This window comes from Pogona vitticeps, chromosome 3 (genome assembly GCF_051106095.1).
Source record: "Pogona vitticeps strain Pit_001003342236 chromosome 3, PviZW2.1, whole genome shotgun sequence".
Taxonomy (NCBI): domain Eukaryota; kingdom Metazoa; phylum Chordata; class Lepidosauria; order Squamata; family Agamidae; genus Pogona; species Pogona vitticeps.
Window position 1 is genome coordinate 197150704 of NC_135785.1, and position 27971 is coordinate 197178674.

At 39.9% G+C, this 27971-nt stretch overlaps 1 protein-coding gene across 1 annotated transcript in view; it reads right to left on the minus strand.

Moving 5' to 3' along the window:
- Positions 1–544: 544 nt before the first annotated feature.
- The window catches only part of EFHC2 (EF-hand domain containing 2), a 65005-nt gene continuing 37578 nt past the window's right edge, over positions 545–27971 (minus strand). Inside the window, exons 8-15 of the mRNA XM_020783855.3 lie at positions 21888–22053; positions 19910–20052; positions 15799–15995; positions 13618–13751; positions 9279–9476; positions 8379–8471; positions 2833–2938; positions 545–876 (exon numbers count right to left, since the gene is read on the minus strand). Of these exons, the coding sequence (XP_020639514.3) occupies positions 781–876; positions 2833–2938; positions 8379–8471; positions 9279–9476; positions 13618–13751; positions 15799–15995; positions 19910–20052; positions 21888–22053 (1133 nt within the window). The 3' untranslated portion in view covers positions 545–780. The remainder of the gene's footprint in view (positions 877–2832; positions 2939–8378; positions 8472–9278; positions 9477–13617; positions 13752–15798; positions 15996–19909; positions 20053–21887; positions 22054–27971) is intronic.

Here is a 27971-nt window from a genome sequence, read left to right on the forward strand (position 1 = left end):
TATCTTGTAAACTACTTAATCCTGCAAAGGTTACAGAGTAGTATAGATGGTAGAATTCCCACAGGTGTATCTTTTCTCAGCGAAAGACTACTGTGATGGGAGAAGTTGGTCAAATTTTCCTTAATGTGCAACTTTTAAAGTAAAGCAAAACAAAGCATGCTGCTTATACACCACCCCATAGCGCTTCAAGTACTCTCTGGGGGGTTTACAAGTTAATTATGCAGGCTACACACTGCCCCTCAATGACCTGGGTACTCATTTTACCAACTTTGAAAGGATGGAAGGCTGAGTGAGCCTTGAGTTAGCTAACTGGGTCATGACCACAGCTTGGCTTCAGTACAGCAATTTAACCATTGCGCCATGAGGCTCTTTAAGGGCACAAACGTTGTCACTAAAGACTACAATGGTCCTAAGCTATAGAAAACAGAAGGGCAATTACAGCAAAATGGCCAGCGGTGGAGTTGCCAGTAGAGTTCTAAGCTAAAACAGTTGGAGCCTTCCAAGAAACAGTGTTCATTCTTCATAAAATAACTGAGAATAAAGGTGTATTTAAATTATTTTAATTGTGATATTAAATATACAGTACAATTTGTTAGAATCTGAAACAATTACAAAAGTATATGAATCATATTTCTACAGTAAAGTAAAAAAAATACAACTTACATTCCCCCAAAAAATCTATGACTATGATTATTTTATTTTGTTTAAATAAAAATGTACAGTTACATTTCTAGAGAAAGTTGCAACGTTTATCCGTAACAGGTTGAGTGGATGGGCTATCTAATCTTTGATGCCAAATACATCCTCTATTAGTGGTAAGTACTTGATTTTTTTCACTGGAAGGGTTGGTGGCTGCCCGCTCCATTCATCTTCATACTGGAAACAATGAATAAGAGGTGAAAGCAAGTTTAGAACTATACATAGAAATAGAAAGTGGCCAGAAATGGCATTCAACAGAATGAAGGGGTGAGCATTTCTGTTAGTAAATTGTCCTGCAAGTGCAACTATGATAGGACAGAAAATGGACAATAACCCATTTTGGTTAAAAGGCAGATCAACATTTCTCCAAATTGTTTTTCTAAAACAAAGGTGGAATTATGAATTGCAGGAAGGCTTGCGCTCAACTCCTCATGGCCTATTGTATCATGAACACTGAACATCTCTGATGCTGAATTTACTACCTGTAACTAGGTGGGGGTTTTCTTCCTAGACTCTTGCAAATGAAATACTACATTATTCTTAATTTGCTATTGGTAGTAAGCATGACCAGTGTCATTTTCATATGTCATCATCACCTTTATGTTTGATTTCATCTTGTTTTTGAATTAGCCCACCCAGATTTTTTCTAAAAGCGAGAAAAGAATGCATTCAAATATGCAGTTCATCTCACAAGACATGCTGTATTTTTATTAGAAACTTGGGCAAGTTATTTATTTGGACTACAGTTCTCAGAAACTCCTGGCCAAATGTGGACTGTAAAATGCATGTTATTCTTTTTGAAGCAAGAATTGAATTAGAACGTTTTGGTAGCCAAGAAGAAAAGAAAGTCAGATAACCAAGTTCTGATGCATGCAATGGTGTGGCAGATGTGTATCTGGTCATTTCATTGGAATCCACAAAGATCAAATTCCTACAGCATCCCTAATGGGGACCACAGGCAGGGTTTGTGATCCCATTGGTGGGCCCAAAACCAGCAGCTGGGGATCAGTGCTATAAAGACAAAATGAGCTGTTTTAATGTAGATTATACTATAATCCTGTCCAGACTTGTATCAATTTGGAAGCTGTTTGGGATGGAAAAAAACCCTTCATATTTAAGACTGGCCTTTGGAATTTAGGGACATTAATTGCTTAGTTTTTTGCTACAGATTAATTCAGCTTGGGAAAAGTGATCTCGGACACAGAGTTATTGGATACAATATTAAGGGAATAAACTGCATCTACCAAGTCACAGACTGAATGTGAGAATATTTATTTTCAAGCATTTATTAGCTTAGAAACTGGCAGAAGGATTAAACAAAACTCAGTGGATTCAGTCATAAACGAGAATGCAGATTGAAATTTCTGTGTGTCAAATATAATCATCAAACACTCCAAAAATACTCTCATTTTAAATCGCCACTGAGATGATCTAACTGATATTATTCAAAGAACCAATAGGGGATTTAAATCCCATTCCTTCTTTAACATCATCATATCACTTATTTTCCCTCAGCCCCCTTTTTTCATTAAAATGTACTCACAGAGATGATCTTCAGCAGTTGAAACAATTAAAGTAAGTGATTCATAGACTAAAGCTTTTGTGCAAACGGAATACTTTTTAAAAAAGAATAATCCAAAAATCATGCAGCAGGAAGTATGTTATAGATGCACTTAGCAGTCTAACCTGGGGTCACTTGTTTGATATATGTTGTAATAAGGGCTCATAACATGTAGTTTGCATAGAATATGAGTAACAAGCTTATACTTAAACCTCCTTTCACAATAAAACAAACAGGGTAAACACAGAAATGTCCTGGATGCCTCCAACAGCAGGTAAAGCAGTTCTTATTCTTTAAGCATAGTTTATCCATAGTGCTCCATGGAGTACTGGGGGGCTCCAGGGGGGGCACAGAGTTGCCCTTTGCCCACATTTCAGCTTCAACAATGATTTTCCCTCCCTCTGAGAACTTGAGAAGCCTGCTTTGTGCTTATATGACACAAAAATTAACTCCTGCATTGTCACAGCACTTTACAACAGCCAGCATAAATTGCTTTTAAAACTATTAAATAAAAATTAAGTTTTGGGAGATTCTGTTTAAGTACTTTAATCAGTTTTTTTGTATTTGTTTACCTGTAGAGGAATCAAGATGGTCTGGAAAGCTGGAATTGGATGCTCTCTCCAGTCCAGCCCGTCAACCAGCTTTTTGTAATTTACTTGTTCTTTGCAGTCTTCACACCTATGCACAGATTGGGCATGCATATATTCAGTATATGGCTTATTATTATTTTGCTCAACAGAGTAATGGCTCTCCTTTATATCTGAACCATTTTGAAAGCTAAGCATGAATTCACAGGTGAATACGGTTTCTTCTTCTTTAATACACAGCTGATGATGTAAAATTCTTGTTGTGGTAATGAACTATTTACACAGTTAAATAGACGTCTGTGCTTTAACCTCCAACAGCAATGATTTACAGCTTTTCTATATTAAAAGTTCAGATGGGATGGAACAAGCTTGCAGCTGACACCTTACAGGTGCAGATTTAGCAGAATCTTTCTCAGCAAAGAACAACCAGATATTGTTGCTAATGGAGCAAGGTCCTCCCTTTATTCAAAGGAAGGAAAAATAGCATACACTCTATTTATAAGATAGGATACTGAAAAGCCAACACAATTAAGCAGAAGTAAAGTATGCTTTTGGCCTCTGAGCCAAATCAGCACTACACTAGCAATGTTCCTGCTTTTGCTTGCTGATGGGGAAGCTGGAGAGTTGCCACAAATGTGCTTTGAATTATTACATGTATTATTCGGGTTTGGGATACGCAATCACTTATCACAGAAAAATACTGAACCAGTAAATTGCCAAAAATTTTGGAGATTAAATCAAAATCCTAGATAATAATTATTCCCAGTCCTTTATATTTAAATAGCAAGCAAAGCCAATAAATGTCAATGAATATTAAACCTGATTGCACATGGGTCTTAGGATAAAGCAGTGGTTCCCAACCTTTGTTACTCAGATGTTTTCGAACTGCAGCTCCCAGAAACCCCAGCCAGCACAGCTGGTGGTGAAGGCTTCTGGGAGTTGCAGTCCAAAACTCCTGAGTAACCCAAGGTTAAGAACCAGTGGGATAAAGCACTGGTTCTCAACCTTGGCTTACTCAGGAGTTGTGGACTGCAACTCCCAGAAGCCTTCACCACCAACTGTGCTGGCTGGGGTTTCTGGGAGTTGCAGTTCAAAAACATCCAAGTAACAAAGGTTGGGAACCTAGGGGATAAAGTGTGCTCCTTCATTAAACTCTGTAGGTCTTTTTTGTGTATGTATATATGCACAAAAAGCTCAAAAGCTCTCTTCGTAGACACCATTTCAGAAGACAGTGACACCAGGATATGCATCTCCAGTGAAGAGTGTTTGGAAACCATTTGGCAGCCAAATGAGGTTGTTTCTGCACTGGTACGGTGTATGCCTTCAAAACAATCTGGCTCTTTTTATTATGAATTGCAGTTTTTAATCACTGTTCAAAGTTAGCCTATGTATGACAAACTACAGTGGCCTAGGCTCTCTCTGTTGTTGCAAGTGACATACTGGTCTTAGCTGCTGGCATGTGCTTGTGCACCATGGCAAATCAACTGGCCCTTCCAGTGATGGTTCAAACACCACCTCTAAACTATGAGCCTAGTCCTTCTGGGGGAGCACTGCCTCACCCAGAATAAGTTGGAACGTATGTCTACCTATCTTTTCATTGTTCCTTTTCAAGGTTTTTTTTTTTCCAGGTTCACATTCTGTTAATGTGTTCAGGGCATATTTATTTCATCCTATATAACTCTGGAAATAATTGGGAACATATTCCAATTTTCAGAACTGTTGGATGAACAGATGTTTTTAAAGAATATTCCAAAAATGTGGAACAGTATTATGGGAGCCTGGTCTGGCCCTTAGTCTCAATTCTTGTCAAATAACCATGGCAAATTCAATTATTACCTATATTTTAGAGAGGCAATGCATTCCTTCTGCTGTCCTAGAATTTCTTTTCCAATCAATGCTCTGATTCTAAACATACTAGTTATCATTCAGAAAAGACAGGACTATGGCTTAACTTTTGTATAACTAGTGAAATTCAGACAGAGGCAAACTCCCACTTCATCAAATAAAATTTAAGATTAGGGTATATGTCTCCAGTTTCATGTTCCCCCATGGTTTATAGAAAGAAAGGGACTTTTTAAATACTTGATACATTTATCACTGAGGAATACTATATCATTCTCTTATCTATCTGCATTTATTTTATTACTGTTTAACAGAAGCAGGGAGAAAAAGTCTTCATTCTCTTTCTGGATTCTCGCAGTCCCAAAACACCCCTTGGCACTTCAAGTTAGTGGGAGTTCTAAAAATGAATTATTTTACTCCTTTTAATCAATGCTCATGACCAGGTGTTGAAAATGATGAATGTGCAGCAAATTTCAAAAGCCATCCATCTGACTTACCACAGAGAACTCCCTAAAATACTTCTTTTTTTTAATGTAGGGATGAGATTTTTTGAGTAACAGTATCTTATTCTCATTAGGCATTTCAAATAAAGACTAGATCGTCTACCACTGCCTTAGGGGGAGGGAGCTCAAATGACTGAAAAATGGGCGAAGGTGGCCTTCTGGTTCTAAGATGCCTCACTTCAAGTCCTGCATTCTGTCATTTTCTGATATAATAGCAAAGGATCGACTTGAAGGGATCTATTTTGGCAGGAAGAAGTGATCTAAGGGAGATGTCCTGTGGCTCCTAGGAGCCCAAGAAAGGGGCTTGTCAGTTAATCTTACCAAGGCCATGAGCCAAATGTTGCCTTCCTATACCCCACTGAATTCATGTCATAAATCTGCAGTCATATGACACATGGCCATTAGCAAATCATTTGCCCAGTGAGCATGCTAACTGCGGATCATTTCTTGCTCGGCTAGTGGCTTTTAATTTTTGTTGTTGAAGGCCTTTTAAAAAAAACTTGCATTACTACATGTCTGAATGATCTTATCACAACTTTTTTGACCTACTGCCACTGTGCATGTCCTTTTAATATGTCTTTTCCCCCACGGCATTTGTATCAATGAATTGGTTCACTTCTGTCAAACCGTCTCAACAAGAAGGCCTAAGCACTTATTGAATTGGAAGAAAATGACTCGGTAACCCAAAACCACATGGCAATGCACATCGTAGAATAAATACATGATCACAAAGCACGACAGGAACACTATTAAAAGTCATGTAACCACAGGAGGACATTTTGCTGGCATGACTGTGGCCCAAGACTCATGGGGACAGCAGCGGGGGGGGGGGGGAGAGACTGCCACTTCCCTGCCAATGAATTGTTTTGGCCCATTCTGCCAAGCCCTTTACACATGTGTGTAAAGAATCCCAAGGCTAAAACACAGCAAAGCTGGAGGCTTCTTGGTTTTTACCAAGCCATTATCCTACACCAGAACTATAACACTTGCTATATTTCTAAAGGAGCACAATGTCTCACTTAGTAAGAGACAAGAAACAATTTAGTACTGCAGTATTGCAACAGCAGATATGCAGCAGAGCCCTAAGACCTGCACCACGTTGTTTCAACCAAAAGAGGTGCCAAAGCAGTTCCAATGATGCCCCTTTTCCTTGAGATTTGTCACATTCAGACCCTCCCTGACTGAATCTTTTCAGATGCCACATTTAATTTTTAATGAGGCAGTTCTGAAACAGATGTCTGAACAGCATGTTTTCTAAATAATATTCTTGTCTATTTCAACATCTCTAATAAATTAAATCAGAGTGTAATGTACATGTGTACAGCTCTGTCCACGTAATTCATCTGATTCATAAGAACAGTATGCAATGAAGACAAGCATAAACATGAGAAATATGGAAAGAGATCAACATTGGTATATACCGAATTATGCAAGCTGTAGAATTGCTTGCACTCTGACTTGTTTTTCATAGAATTGAAAGTGGTTTGGAAGACAGTTTGCTGCTCTGAGTGTGTTTGCTTATGCCACTTTCATCTACAGTTACCTGGCTTTCTATTGTCTCAAAAGAAACAACACAACAACAACCTACTGGCAGGATGGGAATAAATCAAAGTTCACTTTATATTCCCCCAAAGCCTTGGCCACATCATATATGTTCTACATTTTCAAGGGCCAAAGGAACACACCCACCCACACGCCCGCTCACACAGGCTGAAATGAACAGACCTGAACATGCCTAAGCCTGCTACATTCGCCGGGTTGAATAAAAAGGCAAGGCAGGCCAGATGTGACCCACGGGCCGTAGTTTGGAGATCCCTGGTCTACAGCAATGACTGGTTAAACCCTCACATCTGCTATTTCAGTCCTCCCCTTCGAAAGAGATCAGCAAGCTTTCTGGGTACATAAAGACTCCTTAGCCTCTCTCAAGGCCTCACTTGTCTGGGGCCTTGCAAGCAAAGAATTGGATGATTCATCTTCTCACTCATAAGCACTGCATGAATTCTTCTACCTTCTCAGTTCTGTCCTTGTGTTTATGAGTATGATATTCTTTAGCAAAATATGCACAGAACTGTATGTTTTGCTCCTTAGGTTAAAGAAGTTTAAACAATGTTAAGCTTGGACAGGCTGTTTGCCTCTTTCTTACTAACAGACCAGTAGAAAAGCTTGCAAAACCAGTGCTTGTTAAAAAAAAAAAAAAAAAAGCAAAGTGCGCTGCTTATATACAGCCCCATAGTGCTTCAAGCACTCTCTGGGCAGTTTACAAGTTAATTATGCAGGCTACACATTGCCCCCCCCCAGCCAGCTGGGTACTCATTTTACCGACCTCGGAAGAATAGAATGCTGAGTCAACCTTGAGCCGGCTACCTGGGATTGAACCCCGCCGGGTCATGAGCACAGTTTTGCCTGCAGTACAGCAGTTTAACCACTGTGCCACGAGGCTCTTATGTGTGTATGTTCTGCTTTTCAAAGGAAAAAGACACTCATTTCGTGAATAACTCGAAAAAGAGAGATCATAATGGGAGACGGCATCTCTTTGTTTCAGTCTTGGCAGAAGCTAAGGCATCTTGCAGGGCTTCCAAACTCCTTCTCAATATGTCTGTTGAGGCAAGTCAGCCATAGGAATCAATGTCTCTTTCAATCTTTTTTCAAATTTTCTTTAAAAATTATATTTAGGTTCAAACTAAAATATATGCTAAGTATGCCGTAAGAAATATTGTTTCCTCGAGTGATGAAATATGCCTGATTGTCATAACACATGCTTTTCGTGGACAATGTATCTAGCATTTAGCATGTTTTGTCTTGTGACATTAGATGGTGAATTTGGGCTTCATTTACAAGTCTCATAGATCAGGGTTGTACCTTTGAAGAAAGACCATCTTTGGAAGGAGAAGAGTTAAATGCACAGGATATACAATTCCTCTAATATCTAGTGCACCCTTAGTCTCCATTGTAACTGCCTTTTTATCACATCTCATATAAAAATATAAAAATTTACATCAGTCAAAAGAGTCAAGAAGGAGATTGGTCCATCCAGTTTTGAGTACACTCATAGCCACTGCTGGCTTTGTCTCTTCCTACTGCTCGCATGTGACCCCTGACAGATTACTCTGACAGAATAGGCTCTTAATGGATAAAAGGGTCACTATCCATGGTGTACATCTATTATCATCTTGAAATAAAACTTACGCAGCCAGCAGTGCTCGCAGAAAATCATCTTCCAGTGGTATCCTGAAAGCTTTGAAAATAGTCCTGCACTTGTCACTGGGCAACAGTCCACATCTATATGAAGAGAAGAAATGTTTTTCCATATTCATTGTTTTTAAATGTGATTTTAAATAACAAAAGACACCATATATGATTAAGTGATTACATTAGTGTTTTAAAAACTGTAACTTGACAAACAACAAAAACACTTATGAAAAGGAAAACTCTTAAAATGTTGCCTAGTTAATGCTCCTTCCTGTTAAGACAATCTTCTGAGGAGAATGCTGATTTCAAGGAAGGTGACCAACACTCACATGCACCTATGTCATTTTTAAAGTTTCTGGCCAGTTCCTCCATCTCCAGCCTCTTGTGAGAATCACAACCCTTCCCCAGCAGCACTTGAGAATGTATTAGGGAAGAAAGGAAATGGGCCCTACATTTCCTCTGCAGAACTGTGGGACAGGGGAAGGAATAAAGAAAAGAAAGAAATTTGTAGTCCCAAGTCTATTTTGCCCATCTTTCCTTGAACAAATGGTGGGACTCAGGAGCCCCCATAACTTACTCCATCTTCCTGCTTGCCAACGAACTGTGCCTCCAGGATTATAACACATATTTACTATTAGTGACAGAGAGATCTTTTGCTGAAAACCTGCAGCTTTGTTTCGGTCTACAACTTGTTAGCACATTTCATTGACTTTATCAAGTAATTTTTGCAGACCACCGAAATTATGAATTAGAAATATGGCATCATTTGCCTATTAGCTGTTACTGTTTTCCATTGATTCCTTTTGATTCAACGAGTTCTTTGTCTCCCATTTTCTTACAGAGGAGTTAGTGGTGAAGAAAGTCATGCAAATTTCTAACAGAAAATGGATTCCTTACTTGTCTCGGTCACTGTATGCCAAGTGGGCCAGAAGTTGGCCAAAATTCTCGAAGTTACTTTTTTTGAGTCGTTCCTGTGACACTGCTAGAAGGTACGTGGCATCCATCTCATTTTCATGTCGTACACTGTAATATCGTCCAAGGGTCATAATTTCATGTTCTGTTAATTGTCCGTCAGAGATATTCAACATCATATTTCTGAGGAAAAAAAAATTTAAATTTTAGAAGTTAGCATACAGGTCCAAGGACTTCTCTGGGGTATTATAATTCAGGCATTTCTTGCATACGTTCAGTATTATTATACATAATACTGCCAGTTTTGCACATTAATTTTACTCTGCTGTCAGTTATGTTTTAAAATATATTTAGTTCTAGCTATGCCATGTTTCAAAAACAGACAACTGGGAATATCCATGCTGTTCACATCACAATGGAACTTTAAGTGAGCTGGTAAAGGTGTACGTTCAATTCTGATATGTTTCAAAGCAGCCTCATACAGGAAGAATCTTTAAGGGTCAAATTTCTATATAATATTAATACCGTAATTTCCATGTATAAGACTATACTTTTGTCTAAAATATTTAGACTAAAAATTGTGGGTTATCTTATACATGGAAGTAAGCTGAAGAGAGAATACAAACAAGTGGAGGGGAAAGCAGGGATCAAAGTGATCCTGCAGGGTTTTGATCCCTGCTTTCCCTTTCACTTGCTAAGCCTTAGCAAAAGGACAGCAGGGATCAAAGCGCTGCAGGATCACTTTCATCTCTGCTTTCCCCTCTGCTTGCTAAGTCCCATGGGGCTTAGCAAAAGGAGGGGGCAAAGGATCAAAGCAATCCCTTGGATGTATAAGGGGGAAAGGGATCAAAACGATCGTGCAGTTGTGGGATTGCTTTCATCCCTTTCCCCTTCCTTTTGCTAAGGCCTGCGGGGGTTAGCACGAAGGGAGAAAGCAGGGATCAAAGCAATCCTGCAGTACGTTGATCCCCTTTCCCCCTACACTTGCTAAGCCCCACTTAGATTTCTTAATTTTCAATTAAAATGGTGGGGGCGTCTTATACATGAAGGGCATCTTATACACGGAAAATATGGTAATTGTATGCTGTGGTGACCCTTTTCAGAGTTTTCTATCTAGAAAGTACTTCTGAAGGAGTTTATCATTCCCATCTTGTCCTGGGATTGTATAATTTCCCCACATATGTTAGCTCTTCTCTTGGGAGTCACAGTAGCGGACTGAACTCCCAACCTTTGGCTACACTGCTAGGTATCTAGCTAACTAAGTTATCCAGCCAGCGAAAATTTTGTACCATGATGAATTATTTTTAACCTCCCCATCCAACACGATATCAACCCAAATTGCCCTCTTAATTTACTCACTAAAGGAAACAGAAGATGCAGAGGAGCAAAGGTACAAAGGCCACCCACTTGCTCCTGTTAGGTTCCTGATCCAGATTGTCCCTTGAACCTTCTGTTTATTTTATCAAAGACATTTATTGTAACAGCTAATTGTGCAGATAGCATTTTGTCTAGTTGGGCCCTAAGAGACAATTTAAATCAAGCATAACTAGATTTATGTAGGTCTCTATCCTTGTTATGAAAAAGAAGAGTGCCAAACAGTGGTACAAGATATCTGCTTTCTACCTCTAAAATATATAATTTGAGGTGAATGGGTAGGAAAAAATAATGCTTATTGTTGAGAATAAACAAAACTTTTAACAATAAAAAAGCCATCACTGCACCAGATTGATCTCACTAGACCAAAGAATTAGCAACTGCAATTTCCCAGAAGATTGGCTAATTTCCCTTGAAAAGATGTATGAATGTTTCAGCTACCACCTTAAATAAGAGCTACAAAGCATCCATTTTGAATCAACTGAGAACTGAATAAACAAACTTTTTCAATAATTTGATTTTCTTTGCATAGCTTAGAATGATAACTTATAATATGTGCCAGTCATTTTTAACCTAAGTGTAGGATTATAATGTCTTTAAAATTTGCATGAACAGTTGGATTAGACTACGGTAATCTACCACACAGAAATGAAAAGTGCCCTCTGGGTTTATCCACTCAAAGTTCACAAGTTTCATATTACATTATACAGCAACAGATGAAATTTTAAAAAGGTATAAATATGGTATATTAATCGGTCTTCTTTTGGTGCAATTAACCATACTGTTCATTTTTAATCACCAGATCTTCTAGTTGAGCTCCACAACACAATGAAATGGAAAAACATCATCATGCCAGCATGTCCATTACTGTTCTTGTTTTATTTATTAATCAAGCATGAACTACTTTCTAGGACATTTGATAAGATCTCTGTAAAAAAACGATTATTTCTTATAACTTGGAAACAAGGATATTAGCTCATAAAGCAAAGCTTGAGCTTGTGCAACACAGCTAAATTTAAATTTAGAATCTTAGGCACACACGATTTTCTGATTTTGAGATTATGCATGCTTTTAAAAAATGTTCCGAATAGATTTTGGTTAACAGTAACAAGAGCTATAGGTATCTCCAGAACTCTGCTTTACCAATTTTCAAGGGAGAAAGGGCCTCAAGCCAATTCCATATTTTCTATAAAATATACGTTGAGTTGAATCAGTGTGATGTACAGAGAAAGAGTGTGCTGTCCTCAGCACAGAAAAGACAGGAGGAGACATCCAGATGTGTAGAGGGAGAACTCATAAGGATAGAAGAAGATGAGGTGAAGGGTGAGAAGGCGACAGAGATATGTCTGGCGGAGGATAAGGAGGGGGACAAGGGGGAGCAGCAAGATCTGATACTGTGGGAGGAGGTTATAAAAGGGGAAGAAGTAGTGCGGGAATTTAAAGTGGAAGTAGACATGAAAGAAAGAAGCAGGAGAAACAGCGTGGTACAAACAGATAGTGTGGACGAGCAGGCTAATAAGGTTTGTGACTTACTGAAAAAATTTCCAGACCTTAAAACAGGAGGAGGGTTACTTCCTGACCCCTCCTCTCCTAGGGGTGAAAGGAAGGCAGTAAATCCCTTAGAATGGATGGTCATGGTCTACCCCCGCAACCAAGGTGGAGGGAGGAAGGTAATCCGCCCCGGTTCCGTCTGCAACACACCACCCCGCAGGGGGATTGGGCGGGACATCTGTGTTGTGGAACGGTGTGTGCCGCGAGGAGTACCCCAATGCGGCTGATGACCGACCGCAGACACTTTGGTCCAGCATCAATGTGAGAGATGGACTATGTACCCCAGGATCAAAGATGCTGAGTTATGGAATAATTCCAGTGTTAAGCAGTTTTGACCCATTTGATATTGATAGTAAGGAAGTGGAAGAGAATAAAGTTGAAGATGTTGAACAGTTCAAATAGTCTCTGTCTCTTATTCCCGCCAAAATGAAGGAGCCACCACCAATTCAAGAAGAACCCAATCACAATCAGTAAAATCCTATGGGTATTTACTCAAAGGCTAGTCTCACTGTGTTCAGTGGGATTTACCCCCACATAAAGGTGCACAGGATTACAGGCTCAAGGATTTACCCTGTAAAAGTGTTAAGCCTCTTTGTGTTCTGTGTGATGCAGAACACCAGGCTATCTATCTACAGTAGTGGTCAGGGAACAGGGGTAATTACCCCAAATGGAATAAAAATGAAAATCCTGGGGCTAATGAGAACGTGACCCTAACCCCCTTCCCTCCTCCTCTGCCCAGAAGGGGGTCCTCAGCAGCCCAATCGCCCCCTTCCCACCCCCTTCTCTGGCCCAGCTGCAACCGTCCCCAGAGGAGCCCATTAGGCGTCAGCAGTGCTCGCCCGGCTGCACGGCTTCCTTCGGCGGTGCTTCGAAACTGGCCGGCCAGGCCTGGAGAAACCTCTTGCCCTCCATGCAGCAGCTGTCATGGCGCTTCGACGGTGAGGCCCGTGGCCACCCTGGTGAGCAGCTGCCAGAGCAGGAGGTGGCATTGGATGCCCCCGGAGGGCGAGCCACCTGCTGGTCTTAAATGGCTGCCCAGGAGCTGCCTGCCAGCAGAGAAAGGGAGCCATCCCCACGGGGCCAAGGACTGAGAATGGCCCTGCCAGGCAGTGGCAAAGGAGGAGGCAGAGGTGGCCCGGGTGGCGAGGCTTTGGTGGTGGCGCTCGACTGGCCATGTGTGACCAAGATCCTTCCTTTCAAATCAAGGGGGTAATGTCGGCATATATAAAATTTTTAGGGGGTTAAAGGTTAAAAAGTTCCCTGACCCCTGATCTACAGCCCTGGATATTTTCATTGTTTTCTTGATGATTTTGGTTGGGCACAGCTCACAGAAAGGATTCTATGGGGTAGAGTAATTTAGTAATGCTGAATTGAGTAGTCTGTCATTTCAAAGTCTCACCTGAATTCATCATAATCAATAATGGTGGTATGTTGAGGATCAGCAGCTGCGAAAATCTGCTTAATCTCTCTTGACTGAGGTTCTCCTTTCATTTTCAGTTTGTTTAAGATTATGTTTATATCAGCCATAGCAAACTGCAGGGGAAATGGTGGTAAAGGGGGAAAAAACAGCATAAAATGAATCTGCATAAAGTACTGTTTAACTAATGTAGACAAATGTGAAGATTTAGACCTTCTTGCTTATGATAAATACTTCTTCGTTACATCATATTATATCATGTTATCATCTAAAGTCAATACTAAATCCAAAAACAGATTCCATAAACATTTTCTAGAGATATAGTATGTTTCATTTGAGAGTAGCATCTGTCGTTATGCAATCAGAATGTTTTGCACCCATTCTTCCAAGCCTAGAAAAGGAATGTTCCCCTAAGCATCCTTACTTTAACAAAGAAGCAATTTCAGTCTGTGGATTTCTCTCTGACCCTGTGCCACACCACCAACATTTGGCACAGGAACGGTATTGGTGAGGAGAGTACTGTGTTGACTTTCAGTTCCCAAAAAGAAAGATAAACTGGAACCATGAATGCATATGGATTTAATAACATAATATTTCTTGTTGAAAAAAAAAACTGTTGTGAATGCAGTGAATTGTGCATTCGACATGGCACATCTTTGTTCACTGAAGGGTTCAGCTTAGAGGTACCATAGATGCACGGGGAACCTCTGAGAGCTGTAGTCCAAAAACACAAATCTGAACACGTTTAGCTCAGTTTCTTCTCATGATCTGGTCTAGTAGAGCCAAGAGTGGATATTGTGTCCACCCTGGAATTTACAGCTTGGGGAAATATTTAGACTTCTCCGTTGTAGTTCAGGGATGTGAACCAGAGCTCACTATCAGAGAGCTGAAAGTACCTCATTCTTGTCGTTTAGTCATTTAGTCGTGTCCGACTCTTTGTGACCCTATGGACCAGAGCACGCCAGGCCCTCCTATCTTCCACTGCCTCCCGGAGTTGTGTCAAATTCATGTTGGTTCCTTCGATGACACTGTCCAACCATCTCATCCTCTGTTGTCCCCTTCTCCTCTTTCCTTCCCTCTTGCCCAAAATCAGGGTCTTTTCCAGGGAGTCTTCTCGTCTCATGAGATGGCCAAAGTATTGGAGCCTCAGCTTCTGGATCTGTCCTTCCAGTGAGCACTAAGGTTTGAGTGAGAAAGTACCTCACCAAATCTCAAATCTCAAGATTATAGATGAATTCCCTATGATGAAGAAACTGTGAAATGACTTTATCAAGTCCTCTGTTCACTCAAAGACACACAGGAGGCTTCAGCCAAGAGGGCTGAAGTCACCACATGATTGTTTTGCCTCTTATCAAGTTTGCATTCACAACCCTTGTGACAGAGGGTTGTGTGAATCAGCTGCCAAACTGTTCATAATCAGCACGTCTTTCAGTGTAGTTGAACTGGATCTTTCTTGCATAACCTCTTATTTCCAGATAAACATTCGCAAAATTTAATTTCAGTCTCTTTTTTTATCTCTAGAGAATGCAAGTCACTAAATATAAACATATTTAAATAAGGCTATTTCAATAGACTATATTATGGAGTTACAGATAACATATGAAATTTACAAAACTACAATAGCCTCCCAACCCAGTTTTCAGCATCGTATTTTTATCTTCTCCCTGTTTGGTAGTTCTTTATCCCAGGGGCACAGACAACTGCTATGGGAAGAAGCAACCATAACAACTATCAGATGTTCTTATGGATTCTGTTTGGTTAGCTTTAGTTCCTTTATCTTTTGCCTGGGAAAATTAACTGGTACAGCAGAGACTGTATCAGCAGTTTTTCTTTTTCTTTTGCTGATTTTATTCCTCAGAAACAAAGAGTGGATTAGGACATTATGAAAGTCAATTGAATTGGTGAGCCTGAATCATCATCACACACAAAGTACAGTCCCTGACATTTATTAAACACATTATTCTGTGTGTGTTGCGCATACAACAGGTTCAGGACATACAACCAATCTTTTCCCCACTACATTGTTTTCAAATCAAACAACAGTGGGTCTGTGCTGATCTTGGGGTGAATAAACAAAGGTTTTCAGAATCACCATTGTTTAAGCAAGATAATAAGACTGCATATGCCTCAAAGGCCAAATAACTATTGGAAAGCACAGCTTGCCTCATTTGCATGCTTCTCCATGTAGTTGAAAGCATATTCATCAGCATCCACCAAAACAAAGACGTGGCCATGGAAACACACTTTGGCGCCGACATATAGATCCTCAGCTTTGTAGTACTCAGGAAGCTCACTTTTATACAGCTCTTGCCCGGGCTTTTTAATACGGCTTCTTTCCAGGAACCTCCCACCAATTACGCCTGTAAAGAGAGAACAATAAACAACAAGTGGTATCCTTCGTAAAGAAACTAACTAAAATTTAGAATCCACTCTCAAATCCCCCATCATCCACACTGAACTGTCCATAACAGTTCCTGCACAACAATTCTTTCCATCAGGGCTCTCCATACGCCAATTTCCTTTCTTAGTGTTCATTTTATTGCCAAACAAATATATTTCTTCTTGTTTTTTTGTGACAGTGGGGGAAAAAAATCATATATTTTAGTAGTTTCCATAATCCAGATACTAATACTGAGAACTGTACCTTCAGTTGAGAAAAACTAAACGGATCAAAATGGCCTGAATCCAGAGGACGTTAGTTAGGTTTTAGAACTCCACTAGATGATGTGCTGATTCTGTATCAAGAAGCAATGTGCCCTTAAGAGGAGCGAGTATTCTATCTATTCTACCATTGGCTTGCCATAATCTGCAATTGAGAATGAACTTGCTGTTGTTTTTTAATTTGTCAACTGGGAGATAGCATGGCTTTCTTTAAATGTCTGAAGTCTCAATGCACAGCATTTATATGCCTTGGGGGATAATATTTCAAGAGGAAGAAATGCACATTTGCCTTTATGTGTGATCTCACCTTTCGTCTCCTTAACTAGTCCCTAAAAGAAATTAGTTTAGGAACATTAATGGAAAGAAAACTGACCATCTTCTTTTACACCTCCAAGTTCCTATGCTCCTCGAAATACCGCAATAGCAGAGACCCTTCTCAGCAACATGACAGGGGAGTAGGAGTTGTTGAAGAGCACAGGCCAGCTTGTCTTACTACTGTACTTGAATCCTATCATCACTTGAATTCACAGAGGAGGAGGAGATGGGAAGCTTCCCTGCCATGAATGTCCTTAATTGGTCTTGCAGTCATTCTCTCATCTTCTGATTTTGGGTGACTCCTCCCCACGTTGTTTTGGAAGGTTCCCAGTCTTAAAAGTGATGTTAATGGTCATGATGGTCACCCACTGTCATGAGACTAAAGCGTGACTACATTCTACTGGATCCAACTCAAAGATCTTGAGTTGGGAAATCTTTATTAAACTCTGGATAACCAGTGTACTGAATTTTAATGATAGTTATTACCACACAATAACAGATAAACAATATATTTCTTTCAATATAACTTTTATATGGATGTGGGTTTTATCTTCCTTTTTTACTTTGTATCACATGTGCTTTTGTGGGCAAGTGAGCTTGCATAAAACGAATTTATATCTGATTCAGAAAAGTTATTGCAAAAAATTAAAAGGAACAACATATAAAAGAGGAAATGTTTGTCTTCTTTAAAGTGATACGTCATCGTCGTTTAGTCGTTTAGTCGTGTCCGACTCTTCGTGACCCCATGGACCAGAGCATGCCAGGCCCTCCTATCTTCTACTGCCTCCCAGAGTTGTGTCAAATTCATGTTGGTTGCTTCACAGACACTGTCCAGCCATCTCATCCTCGGTCGTCCCCTTCTCCTCTTGCCATCACACTTTCCCAACATCAGGGTCTTTTCCAGGGAGTCTTCTCTTCTCATTAGATGGCCAAAGTACTGGAGCCTCAGCTTCAGGATCTGTCCTTCCAGTGAGCACTCAGGGTTGATTTCTTTTAGAATTGATAGGTTTGTTCTCCTTGCAGTCCAGGGGATTCTCAAGAGTCTCCTCCAGCACCACAATTCAAAGGCATCAATTCTTCGGCGGTCAGCTTTCTTTATGGTCCAGCTCTCACTTCCATACATCACGACAGGAAAAACCATAGCTTTGACTATTCGGACTTTTGTTGGCAAGGTAATGTCTCTGCTTTTTAAGATGCTGTCAAGATTTGTCATCGCTTTCCTCCCAAGAAGCAGGCGTCTTTTAATTTCATGGCTGCTGTCTCCATCTGCAGTGATCATGGAGCCCCGGAAAATAAAATCTGTCACAAAGCCATATTGTAACATGCAGGAAGCTGACATCACATTCTTCACCTTCTAGAAAATAGATGTGAACGGTAATTTATATACCATCTTTTATACTCCATATCATGAATCTTAAGGGCTCTCTCATCCCGGCAGTGACCTCCCCTGTGTGCCTGTTTTGCTTCAGCTACATGCAGTGTAGTGGATAGGGTGTCGGATGAGAACTTTGAAGGACTGGATTTAAATTCCTGCTTGACTATGGGAACTCCCTGGGGGAAAAGTGGCAAGGGTAAAACTACTCCTTAGATACCTTGCATAGCTTGAAAATAGGGTAGCCAGAAGCAACTTCATGACATATAACAACAGTAACAAGGTGACCACATCATATGTCCTTAGACCATGGTCTGAGGCATATAATGTTTTGTTCTAAATGGAAAGTACATTCCATCTGGCATACTGTATCTGTGGTTCATTTCCTGTATATAGCTGCACTCCCAAACAAAAGCCCAAAAGCAATGCATTAGATGCCATACAATAATTTGTATGTTTTATTTGGTGATGTAAATGTGAAATACTTGATAGCACAATAAAATAGTATTTGGAGTCAAAACTATAAGTAAATACAAAACCCACAATACTTATACCACCAGAGCTTGTGCCAGAAATCTTCCTTGCATAATAAAAGTTAAAAGGTGAAAAATGCATTAAGATCAATAGTCAGAGTTCTGACTTAAGCCAATAAAAGCATTAACAGGCAAAACAAAGTATAGAAGCCAGGTTGCAGCAACTTCCTCCCCTTCTGTCCAACCAAAATTGCACACAGGCCTTTGCAGAATATACAATATAAAACCAACACAGTACAATACAATATAACAAATATTAAATTCATAAGTCATACATTTAAAAACCAGTTTGAGGAGGTGACTGAATTACCTAGTAAAAAAGATTTTTTAATATACTCATTAGTTTGGGTTTTAATCCCCAGGGTCATTTTCTTTGTGCTGACAATATGAAAAGCATTTCTGCAAGCAGGATATTCATACAGAGAAACATACAGAAGTAAGACATTTTCTCTAACAGTGAGGTACAAGGAGGTAGGAGAAGGTATTTCTTTCCCCAAAGGAATACAATATTTAATTGTGTGTTTACCTGAAACGAAATGGCACTAGGGAAACAATTTCTCCCTATAATTTCCTCTTATAGCAATTCTTGATGATGCTGACTACCCTGTTTCCCCAAAAATAAGACCTAACCTGAAAATAAGCCCTAGTATGATTTTTCAGGATGCTCGTAATATAAGCACTACCCCCAAAATAAGCCCTGGTTAAGTGAAACCCTACCCTCCACCATTGTGCCGCAACCAGAAGAAGATGATAGAATTGTATTTGAATAAATATAGATGGAAAAAATAAAACACCCCCTGAAAATAAGCCCTAATGCATTTTTGGAGCAGAAATTAATATAAGACCCTGTCTTATTTTCGGGGAAACACGGTACTCCATAGCAAAATCTCTATGACTGGGGGTGATGTATAAAGCTGTCACTGTTCCTCTTTCCCCTAAAAGCAGAAAGAAGAAGCTACATCTGGAAGGACAGAAAAGGAAAGAGGGGAATGGGGAGAGCAACAGCCCATTTTGACATCACAAGGCATGTACAATATGAAGCACAGTGATGAGCTGCATTTTCAATTTACTACACTGAACTCTGCAACAAGCCCCAAGGCAAGTATAAAATGTGCCTAATACTACTGCCGACCCTCTTGCTGATATTAGCTCAGTTCCTGTTTAAATCTTTGACATTAAAAAGGCTTAAAATATCTCATACACAATAATTCTGTTAAAAGTGAAACCTTCCCAAGCTTCCTGCTATCTACAAAACAACTTTCCGTGCAGCAACCTTCAGTCCTGCTAAATGATGTCCCTCTCCCCACATTCATTCTTGCACATACACAGAACTGACGATTTTTGTGGTCTTTCCTTTGGAAAAAAAAAAAACTCTGCCAGAATTGTGCCTCACCTGTATTTCGTTGGGGAGGTTCAAACACTGAAATGGTGTCATCACTTAGAAAATAAGAAATAATGAATTTCCGGTCCTTGTCAATGGGATCAGTAGTAATAAGTTGTGCGAGAAACCGCAGTATATTACTTTCAAGGCCTTGCCTGTAAAAGCAGAAGATATACAGAATTAAGGGTCTCATTTTCTTTGCGCTAAAACCACTCCTTATTCTTATATAAAATCAATAAAATGTAACACATTAATCAGCCTTTATATTAATAAAAGCTCTTATACATATATGTTAGGGAGATCATCATCATCATTATAAGAACATAAGAAGAGCCCTGCTGGATCAGGCCAAAGGCCCATCTAGTCCAGCTTCCTGTATCTCACAGTGGCCCCCCAGACAACTAGATACATACCTGTCTCCTGATACCCCTCCCCTGTCTCTGGCATTTTGAGGTACCTTCCTTTTAAGCCTGGAGATTATACATTCCCATCATGGCTTTTAAACCTGGAGATTATACATCCCCATCTAGTTTCAATATGTCTTTTTTGAGGTGCAGCTACTAGAACTGTATGCAATACTTCAGGTGCGTCCTTACCAGCATTTTATACAATGGCATTATAATGTTGGCTGTTTTATTTTCCATCCCCCTTTTTAATGATAGAATGGGATTGGCCTTCTTCACTGCTGCTGCACACTGACACTTTCATCAAGTTGTCCACCAGCACACCAAGATCTCTTTCCTGATCCGTCACGGACAACTCAGAACCAGTAGGTGAGAAATAAAGTTTTGATTTTTTGCCCCAATGTGCATTACTTTATGTTTTCTTATATTGAAACACATTTGCCATTTTGCCACCCATTTTCCCAGTTTGAAGAGATCCTTCTGGAGCTCTTCACAATCTCTTCTGATCCTCACCACCTGGAAATGTTTTGTGTCATCTGCAAACTTGGCCACCTCACTGCTTATCCCTGTCTCCAATTCATTTATGAATAGGTTGAAAAGCACTGGTTCCAGGACAGATCCCTGGGGCGTACCGCTCTTCACCTCTTTCATCATTTCATTGTCATCATCATTTCAGAACTCCAGAGCTGGAAAGGACCCTATGGATCATCAAGTCGAGTCCAGCCCCTGTCAAGGAGACACAGTTGGGAATCAAGCTCCCAACTTCTGGTTCCACAGCTAGATATCTAAACCACTGAGCTATGCAACTCTTCATCCCAGTTTTTCTCTTAATTAGTTTGCTTGTCTTTCCAAACCTATTTATTATGGGAGAAGTTCAGACTTACTGTAGTAAATTGTAAAAGCTGCACTAGGTTGAATTAAAAAAAAACCCTTAGAACATTATTCCACTGCTATTGAGTCTTTGAATTAATAGATAAAAAGCAGCCTAATGACTTATGAATAAATACAATAAATAATAAACAAAGCCCCAGTATCAATTCTGTTGTGGCTCAAACAATAGACATACAATTTAAAGGTCTCAATTGAGTTGGCAGGTCTCTGCCATACAAAACACTACATAATTTGACTCTGTATCTATCCATTGTTTCCCATGTAATCCATAGTAACACAGATGTACTGATATGAAAAAAAAAAACAATTTAACATATCCAAGAATTCCTTGGAGAACAAACAAATCATCATTAGGCAGCACAACACGTAAGCACTGCGACAAAGGAAGCAAGAAAAGTAAATGGGAAATGAAGGGAAAGATAAGGTAGCCTTGCTGAAGTGACACAAATAAACTACTTCATTTTGGAGCTAAATCTTTGAGGTTAATGAAAACCTAGACATTTGCGTTAAGAGATCAGAACTTACATTTTGAAAATAAATTAATTTCCTAATTCGGAGGAATAAGTAATGCAATAGTGTTAATTTGTAACAGTTGTTCTTGACATATAAACATGTGACAATACCTTCCCTGTGTTCATATTTCATTTTGAAAATGGGAGGGGATAGTGGTCTGAATATTGTTTTTACTCTAATACCTGTCTTTTTCCATGAATTTCTTGAAGTCTTTTTGGGGAGGTTTGGGAAGCAAGCCCATGCAGGAGCAAAGAGAGTCCTCTTCAGAACCAAATCCATTGTATGGTGGAAATGTCCGTTCTATTTTTGGAGGAAGTGGTGTCTTGTATGGAATTGGAGTAAAGTCCTCTGTAAAACAAAGCTAGTGGTCAACCATTTATTGCCAAGTTCCTAAACACATGAAGAAAGGTCCTGCATTTCAATAGATGCCATCTCAACCTAAAGAAACAAAATGGTTCTCCCCTTTTGGCAGAAGTCAGTAGATGATAAGTATACATTTTAGAAAAACAAATATTTTTTTCTAATTATGAAAAGCCAATTTTGAAAACATATTTCAATTTTCTTCCCTCTGGGAAAATACTGCTATTGATATTTTCCTCTGTTTTCTGTCAACATCTCTCTAAGGACGGGGAAATTCAAAAGTTTCCATGAACTTCAATAGATTGCCAAGAAACAAATGAACTCGCTATTCTAGCATTGGGCTTGGTTTTTTCAAACCTGCATATCTCATTTTATCTTCCTCCCCACCCACCCCTTTTAAATACTGGCCTAAGAATGGTGAACTAATTTGCATTCATCTCATCAACATGATTTATTTATCAACATTATTACTCCAGTCAACAGCGTGTACGTTGCATGTGACCATCCTGCCCTCTGAATGCTGACAGATGGGTTAAATAAAGCTATTTGGGGTTAAGCCAATTTATTTTCATTTTACTCAGCTGGTTTATGTCTACACATTTTTCTGCACTCATGTGCATGCATGCACACACAGAGTTTGTCTCTCTCCCTGTAAATGCACACACACTATATATACACTGAAATCTACACATAATAAACTTGTGAAGAGTCATATCAGAGAAAAATTTTTAAACTAAATTAGCTTCCATATTGGTGTATCCAAGTTTTAGGACTTGTATAACACATGTGAGACACTGATAAAGATCTTTCCTGCATTCTAATAGTGCCACCTAGTGCAACTCTAGAGGGGCTAAACAAAATTTGCAAAGTTATATGATGTCTCTTATAATGTAAAAGCCAGTGTTAGAGGGAAATCCAGCTCTTCTACTACCTTCCTTCCTTCCTGATTATTTCAGACCATACCATTAGTGTGGGATCAGCAGTAATACATTATGTTAGTGGCTCTGAGAAAAAACTGGTGTCTTCCTCCTGCAGAAAATTTTCCACAACTTCTCTTGTTTCAGAGTTGAACAGAGACAAAAATATTCTTCAGAGTTTGAAAACATTAGCATTAGTTTCTACTTCAAACAAACAAGCTCAATATACTTTTAAAATAAATAAATAAATAAATAAATATACCTTAGTGTGTTAACATCACGTAATTTTTAATCCTGCCAATAAACCCTTCAAAAAACAAAGACAACAGGCACCAAATAATCAAAATCGCTGCAAAATGACTCCTCCTCCAATAGCAAGTAAATGTTAGCTGAAATTCTATGGTGCTACACAAAAGGTGTAACTTTTAGCAATAAATTGGCATTGTCTATTGCTCCTCATGAGCTAGTTCAGCTCTTTCTTATATAGAGCAGTGGTTCTTAACCTTTTTGAAAGAAATGCCCCCTTGAGCCATTGAGGAAGTTATCATCGCCCCCCTCCCTGAGGTGATATCTTACCTACCTACCTACCTACCTACCTACCTACCTACCTACCTACCTACCTACCTACCTAGTCTCCCTCCCCAACTGGGTGCGAGGCAGTGCTTCACGGGGCGAGGATGAGGACCCAAAAGACCCTTTCCTTCCACCCGATCCACCCTCAGTGTTCCCCTAAAGGAGAAAGGCGAGACGTGGCAGGTAGAAAGAGCTGGATCATCTGGCGGCAGCAGCAGCACCGGATCTACTGCCAGCACTGCGGCTGCAGTCGCCTTCACAGGTTTGGCTCGCTCCAGCGCCCCCCTACCGCCCCCTTCTGTTCTTTTACCCTGACACCGCCACTTTTCTTTCTACTGCCCCCCTTGAAAAATGAAATCGCCCCCTGGGGAGCATTATTGCCCACATTGAGAACCACTGATATAGAGGACAACATCATCTTGAACTAGCAAGAGCTCACGGAATTGTTACAGGGCAGTTCCAAGGGGTGCCAGCAATTCATCTAGACAACTCTGAAGATTTCCAGACTTTGGACATATCTGAGCAAGAAAATTAGGTTTTCTTTCAACCCCACAGTGATCTGAGAAAGCAGGAGATATTCCATGCCAGGGTGCATTGGGAAAGGTGACTGAGATGAAGGATTTCAAGGGGACGGAGCTGAAATCCCACTTCAAGACTCCAGTGCTTTGAACTTGCCATTCCTCTTTGGGAAGAAGAAAAAAGCCCGAAAATTCTGAAGACTTTGGCAGTAGAATCCATCTACGGTAATGAGAATGTCTGAAGTTGTGCCCAAAGGCTGGCTGATATATATCCCTAAGATCCTTCCTTTCATTGCAAATGGCAGTCAGGTGGGCAAGATAGCACCAATGCAGGCAGTTTTAGATAAAGTCAGTCCTGCCTCTCAGGAAATCCGATATTTTTTCCAAGTATGGAGACAAAGCACAACTCATATGCCAGGAGGTCCCATTTACCCCATACATTTCCTTTTGAGGGCAAGGGTAAATCTAAAATCCCATTTTTGTGTGGATGACCATCATGCAACCATGCCAGCAACTCCAGAAAGGGAAACATGCAGGGCATCTGGGTACTATCAAACTGCTGATTGTGGATTAGAGACACAAGAACGTTGGGTTGGGCAATGCCAAGAGTACAAAGATCAGAACCCAAAGAAGTCCTGTCTGCACACTATGTTGAAAGGGAAGGAATATAGCAATTCCTCATCTTCCCCCCCCAACCCCCCCCCTCAAAAAACCACTACCAAAGTCAGGGTCATTATATGTGGTCAGAGGATTTAAACCATTCCAAATTAACCCCACTGAGACTTTAAAAAAGCAACTCACCTGATGCCAATGGGCTTATCTCACTCTTTGTTTTAAGCTCCTGCGTGTGTTGTTGGGGGAAGAGCTAGTGGGGGGAGAGGGACCAGCTGCAGGACACCTCTACCTGCACACAATCCAAATCTGCCACCTGCACACTTACCTCAGATTACAAAAGAAAGTAAAATTTCACTGCATGCTACACATTGAATGCAGCAGAGTTTACAGGTAGAAAATTTCATTCAGATCTGACACTCAATCTGCAGAATTTTAAACAGAGGGTGAATCTGAGGATTATGGATTTACTATCACTTCTTAAATTTCAGTTTCCCTCCTTTAATTTTCACTTCAGACTGCAACAGCCCTGCTCTGTTGTCTTCCTCTTTTCTTCCTGCATAGTGTACATTCACTAAATGCAACAAGCAAGGTAACAGCAGGACAAGTCAGTTCTCTTCATGACAGCCACACATTAGGGACACACACGGGAACATTTGGGGGTTTCGTTCATTTAGAGGTTTTTTGGGGGGGCTCATAAATTTTCAGGTCATTGAGGTATCAGCCCTTTTTGTAAACCTGGAAGTGCCTGACTTTTTGGGATTCTTTCAACTAAGGATCCCCACTTCGAGATTCTGGCACTAATCCAAAAAGTCCATAGATATGGCAAGGCAAGAAGAGGGAAAGGAAAGAGGAGGGGAAGGCCCATGAGCTATGGGGGCCAGCAGTGGCAGTGGCAGCAGCTGGGAGGCATGGAGGGGGGAGACTGGCGCTGGCAGGGCCGGGGTGCATGGCTGGCAGGGCCAAGAAGTGGGTGGTGGTGCAAAGCAAGAACGAGAGAGGGAGGGGAAAGAGCAAGGCCGGCAGAATGGCCCCAAGGTCAAAACAAAAGGCGTAGGCGAGGAAGGCACAGGGCTGGCAGGGTCACGAGATGTGGGGCGGCAGTGGTGGCAAAACAAGGACAGGAGAAGGAGAGGAAAAAGGGGAGCAGGGGCACTATTGTTGGAAAATCAATCTGAAGTGATTTTATATAAAACAAATAAAGTAACCCAACAGAGGAAATCCCATAAAAATCAGATATTTGGGGGATTTTTTCTTTCAGAAAACCCAAAAGAATTGGATTTCAGAGTCTTTTCATTAGAACCTACCAAAAGATTCTGATGATAAAGAAAGACACACATCTCGTGTGTGTGTGTGTGGGGGGGTACTTTTAACATACAGCAACCTAATATAAAGTAAACTTGAATATATTTACTTCCTGGGGACTGCAAAAAAGATCTTGAGATTTCTAGAAAACTGCCTCAGGTGTACACATAAATGGACTGAGAAACAGAATAAAAGAAACTGAGTTAGAATTCAACGCCTGTAGCAGAACACCCACTATCTAAAGCATCACAGACTGATGCTTTTCTAACCTTTCCCTGGGGACCTCCAACTAATTAGATTTTATATCCTGCCAAGAAACCTATGTCAATCCTACTTTGATTGACAAAGAAGTATTTCCTAATTGTAACTTCAAGCAATTTTTAAAATCAAAACTTACTGTGCCTTGCATTACACTCAATGGACAGGGTGAGCAAAGTATTCCCTGCTTTCCCTTATATATTTATAAATTTGTGCAATATTTTAAAGTCATTCCCCCCCCCCCCGATTAATTCATGTAAAAGCAATAGCAGAGGATTAAGGGGAATTTTCCAAACCACCAGCACCCAGACATAATTTGCTAGAGTTTCACAGAAATACAATCCAGGAAAGTTTTAAAAATTAAGCACATTACCAGATAGTATAATTTGTAAATGATTCAACAGCTGCCGCAATTATTTTGTCTTTAAAACCTTCCATAGCTTGGAATGAAACATATTTAATACAAACAAATCTGATATTCTTTTTTTTCTGTGAAATTTTGAAATAAACACTGGGCTGCCCTTTATAGATAACTTGACCTTTATGGATAGGGCTATTCTGTAAACCTCGAAGCAATTAATATTTCTTAAAGAAAAACTGCATTTTACGTACAGAATCTAAATACATTTACTTGGAAGTAAGTTCCGTTGATTGCAACATGGCTTACGTTCAAGGAATTATGCTATAGTTCCAATCAGCAATGTATTCATGAACAAATTATGGATGAAGATGTCACAGAAATAACTGTTCCTTAGTTGACTTGTAAAGTTAGCCTGGCATTTGCTAATGTAATGTTCATACTGGCCCAAACAACAACAAAAATAGCAGTAGTTTCAGTGCAATCTCTGATAATCAGGATTTGAAAATAGTAAAATCAGCTTGTCATTTTCTCTAAGCAGCAAAGTTTTCAAAAGCATTTGACAGAGAAATACAACTTTAAAAGATACATTCATGCAGAGCACATCTGTTATGTTCAGGTGAGCAAAAAAATTTTTTTTGCATTGGAGCATGTCATTTCTTGTTAAATACATAAAAGTTATGTATACCATTTTGCTAAACACAAGACCCACCCAAATTTCTTATTTAGTGAATGTACACTTCCACCAAATTCAAGAATATACACATTGCGTTTAAAGGTTGCTCTCGTTTATCGTGTCTTTGAATGAATGCTCGGCAGTTTTTTCCCCAAATGGAAGTCACATCAAACTAGGTGAAAATGTTTGAGGGAGGGGAAATCTAACCTAATCTATCTGGGTGTCCCATTGTCACATTATCACACTGAGCCTCACTGAAAGTCTCTTAAGTATTGTGGTGAACAGGAAGCTGCCTTATATCAGGTCAGACTCTTTTATTTCTCTAACCAATTTTAAATACCCCTACTGGCCAAATCCTGCTATGGTTTTAAGCAGAGCTTTCACATGACCTCTTATTTGACTGTAAAGCAATTAAAGGGTCACACAGCAGATAATTTCAGAGATATAATCTGATACTTTCTAGATGCAAAATTTCCGCACTGTCTCTGGGCTATAGTTCTTCTCTATACAGTACCTCTGTGGCAAATCAATGATACTGTACTTATATAACATACAGTAGGACCCCCATATCCGCAGGATCAGTATCTGTAATTTCACTTATCCACGGTCTGAAAATATAAAAAATATTAAAAGGGGAAAAAAGCCACAAAAGCCTATTTTCATATATATTACCAGAACCAGCCACTAAA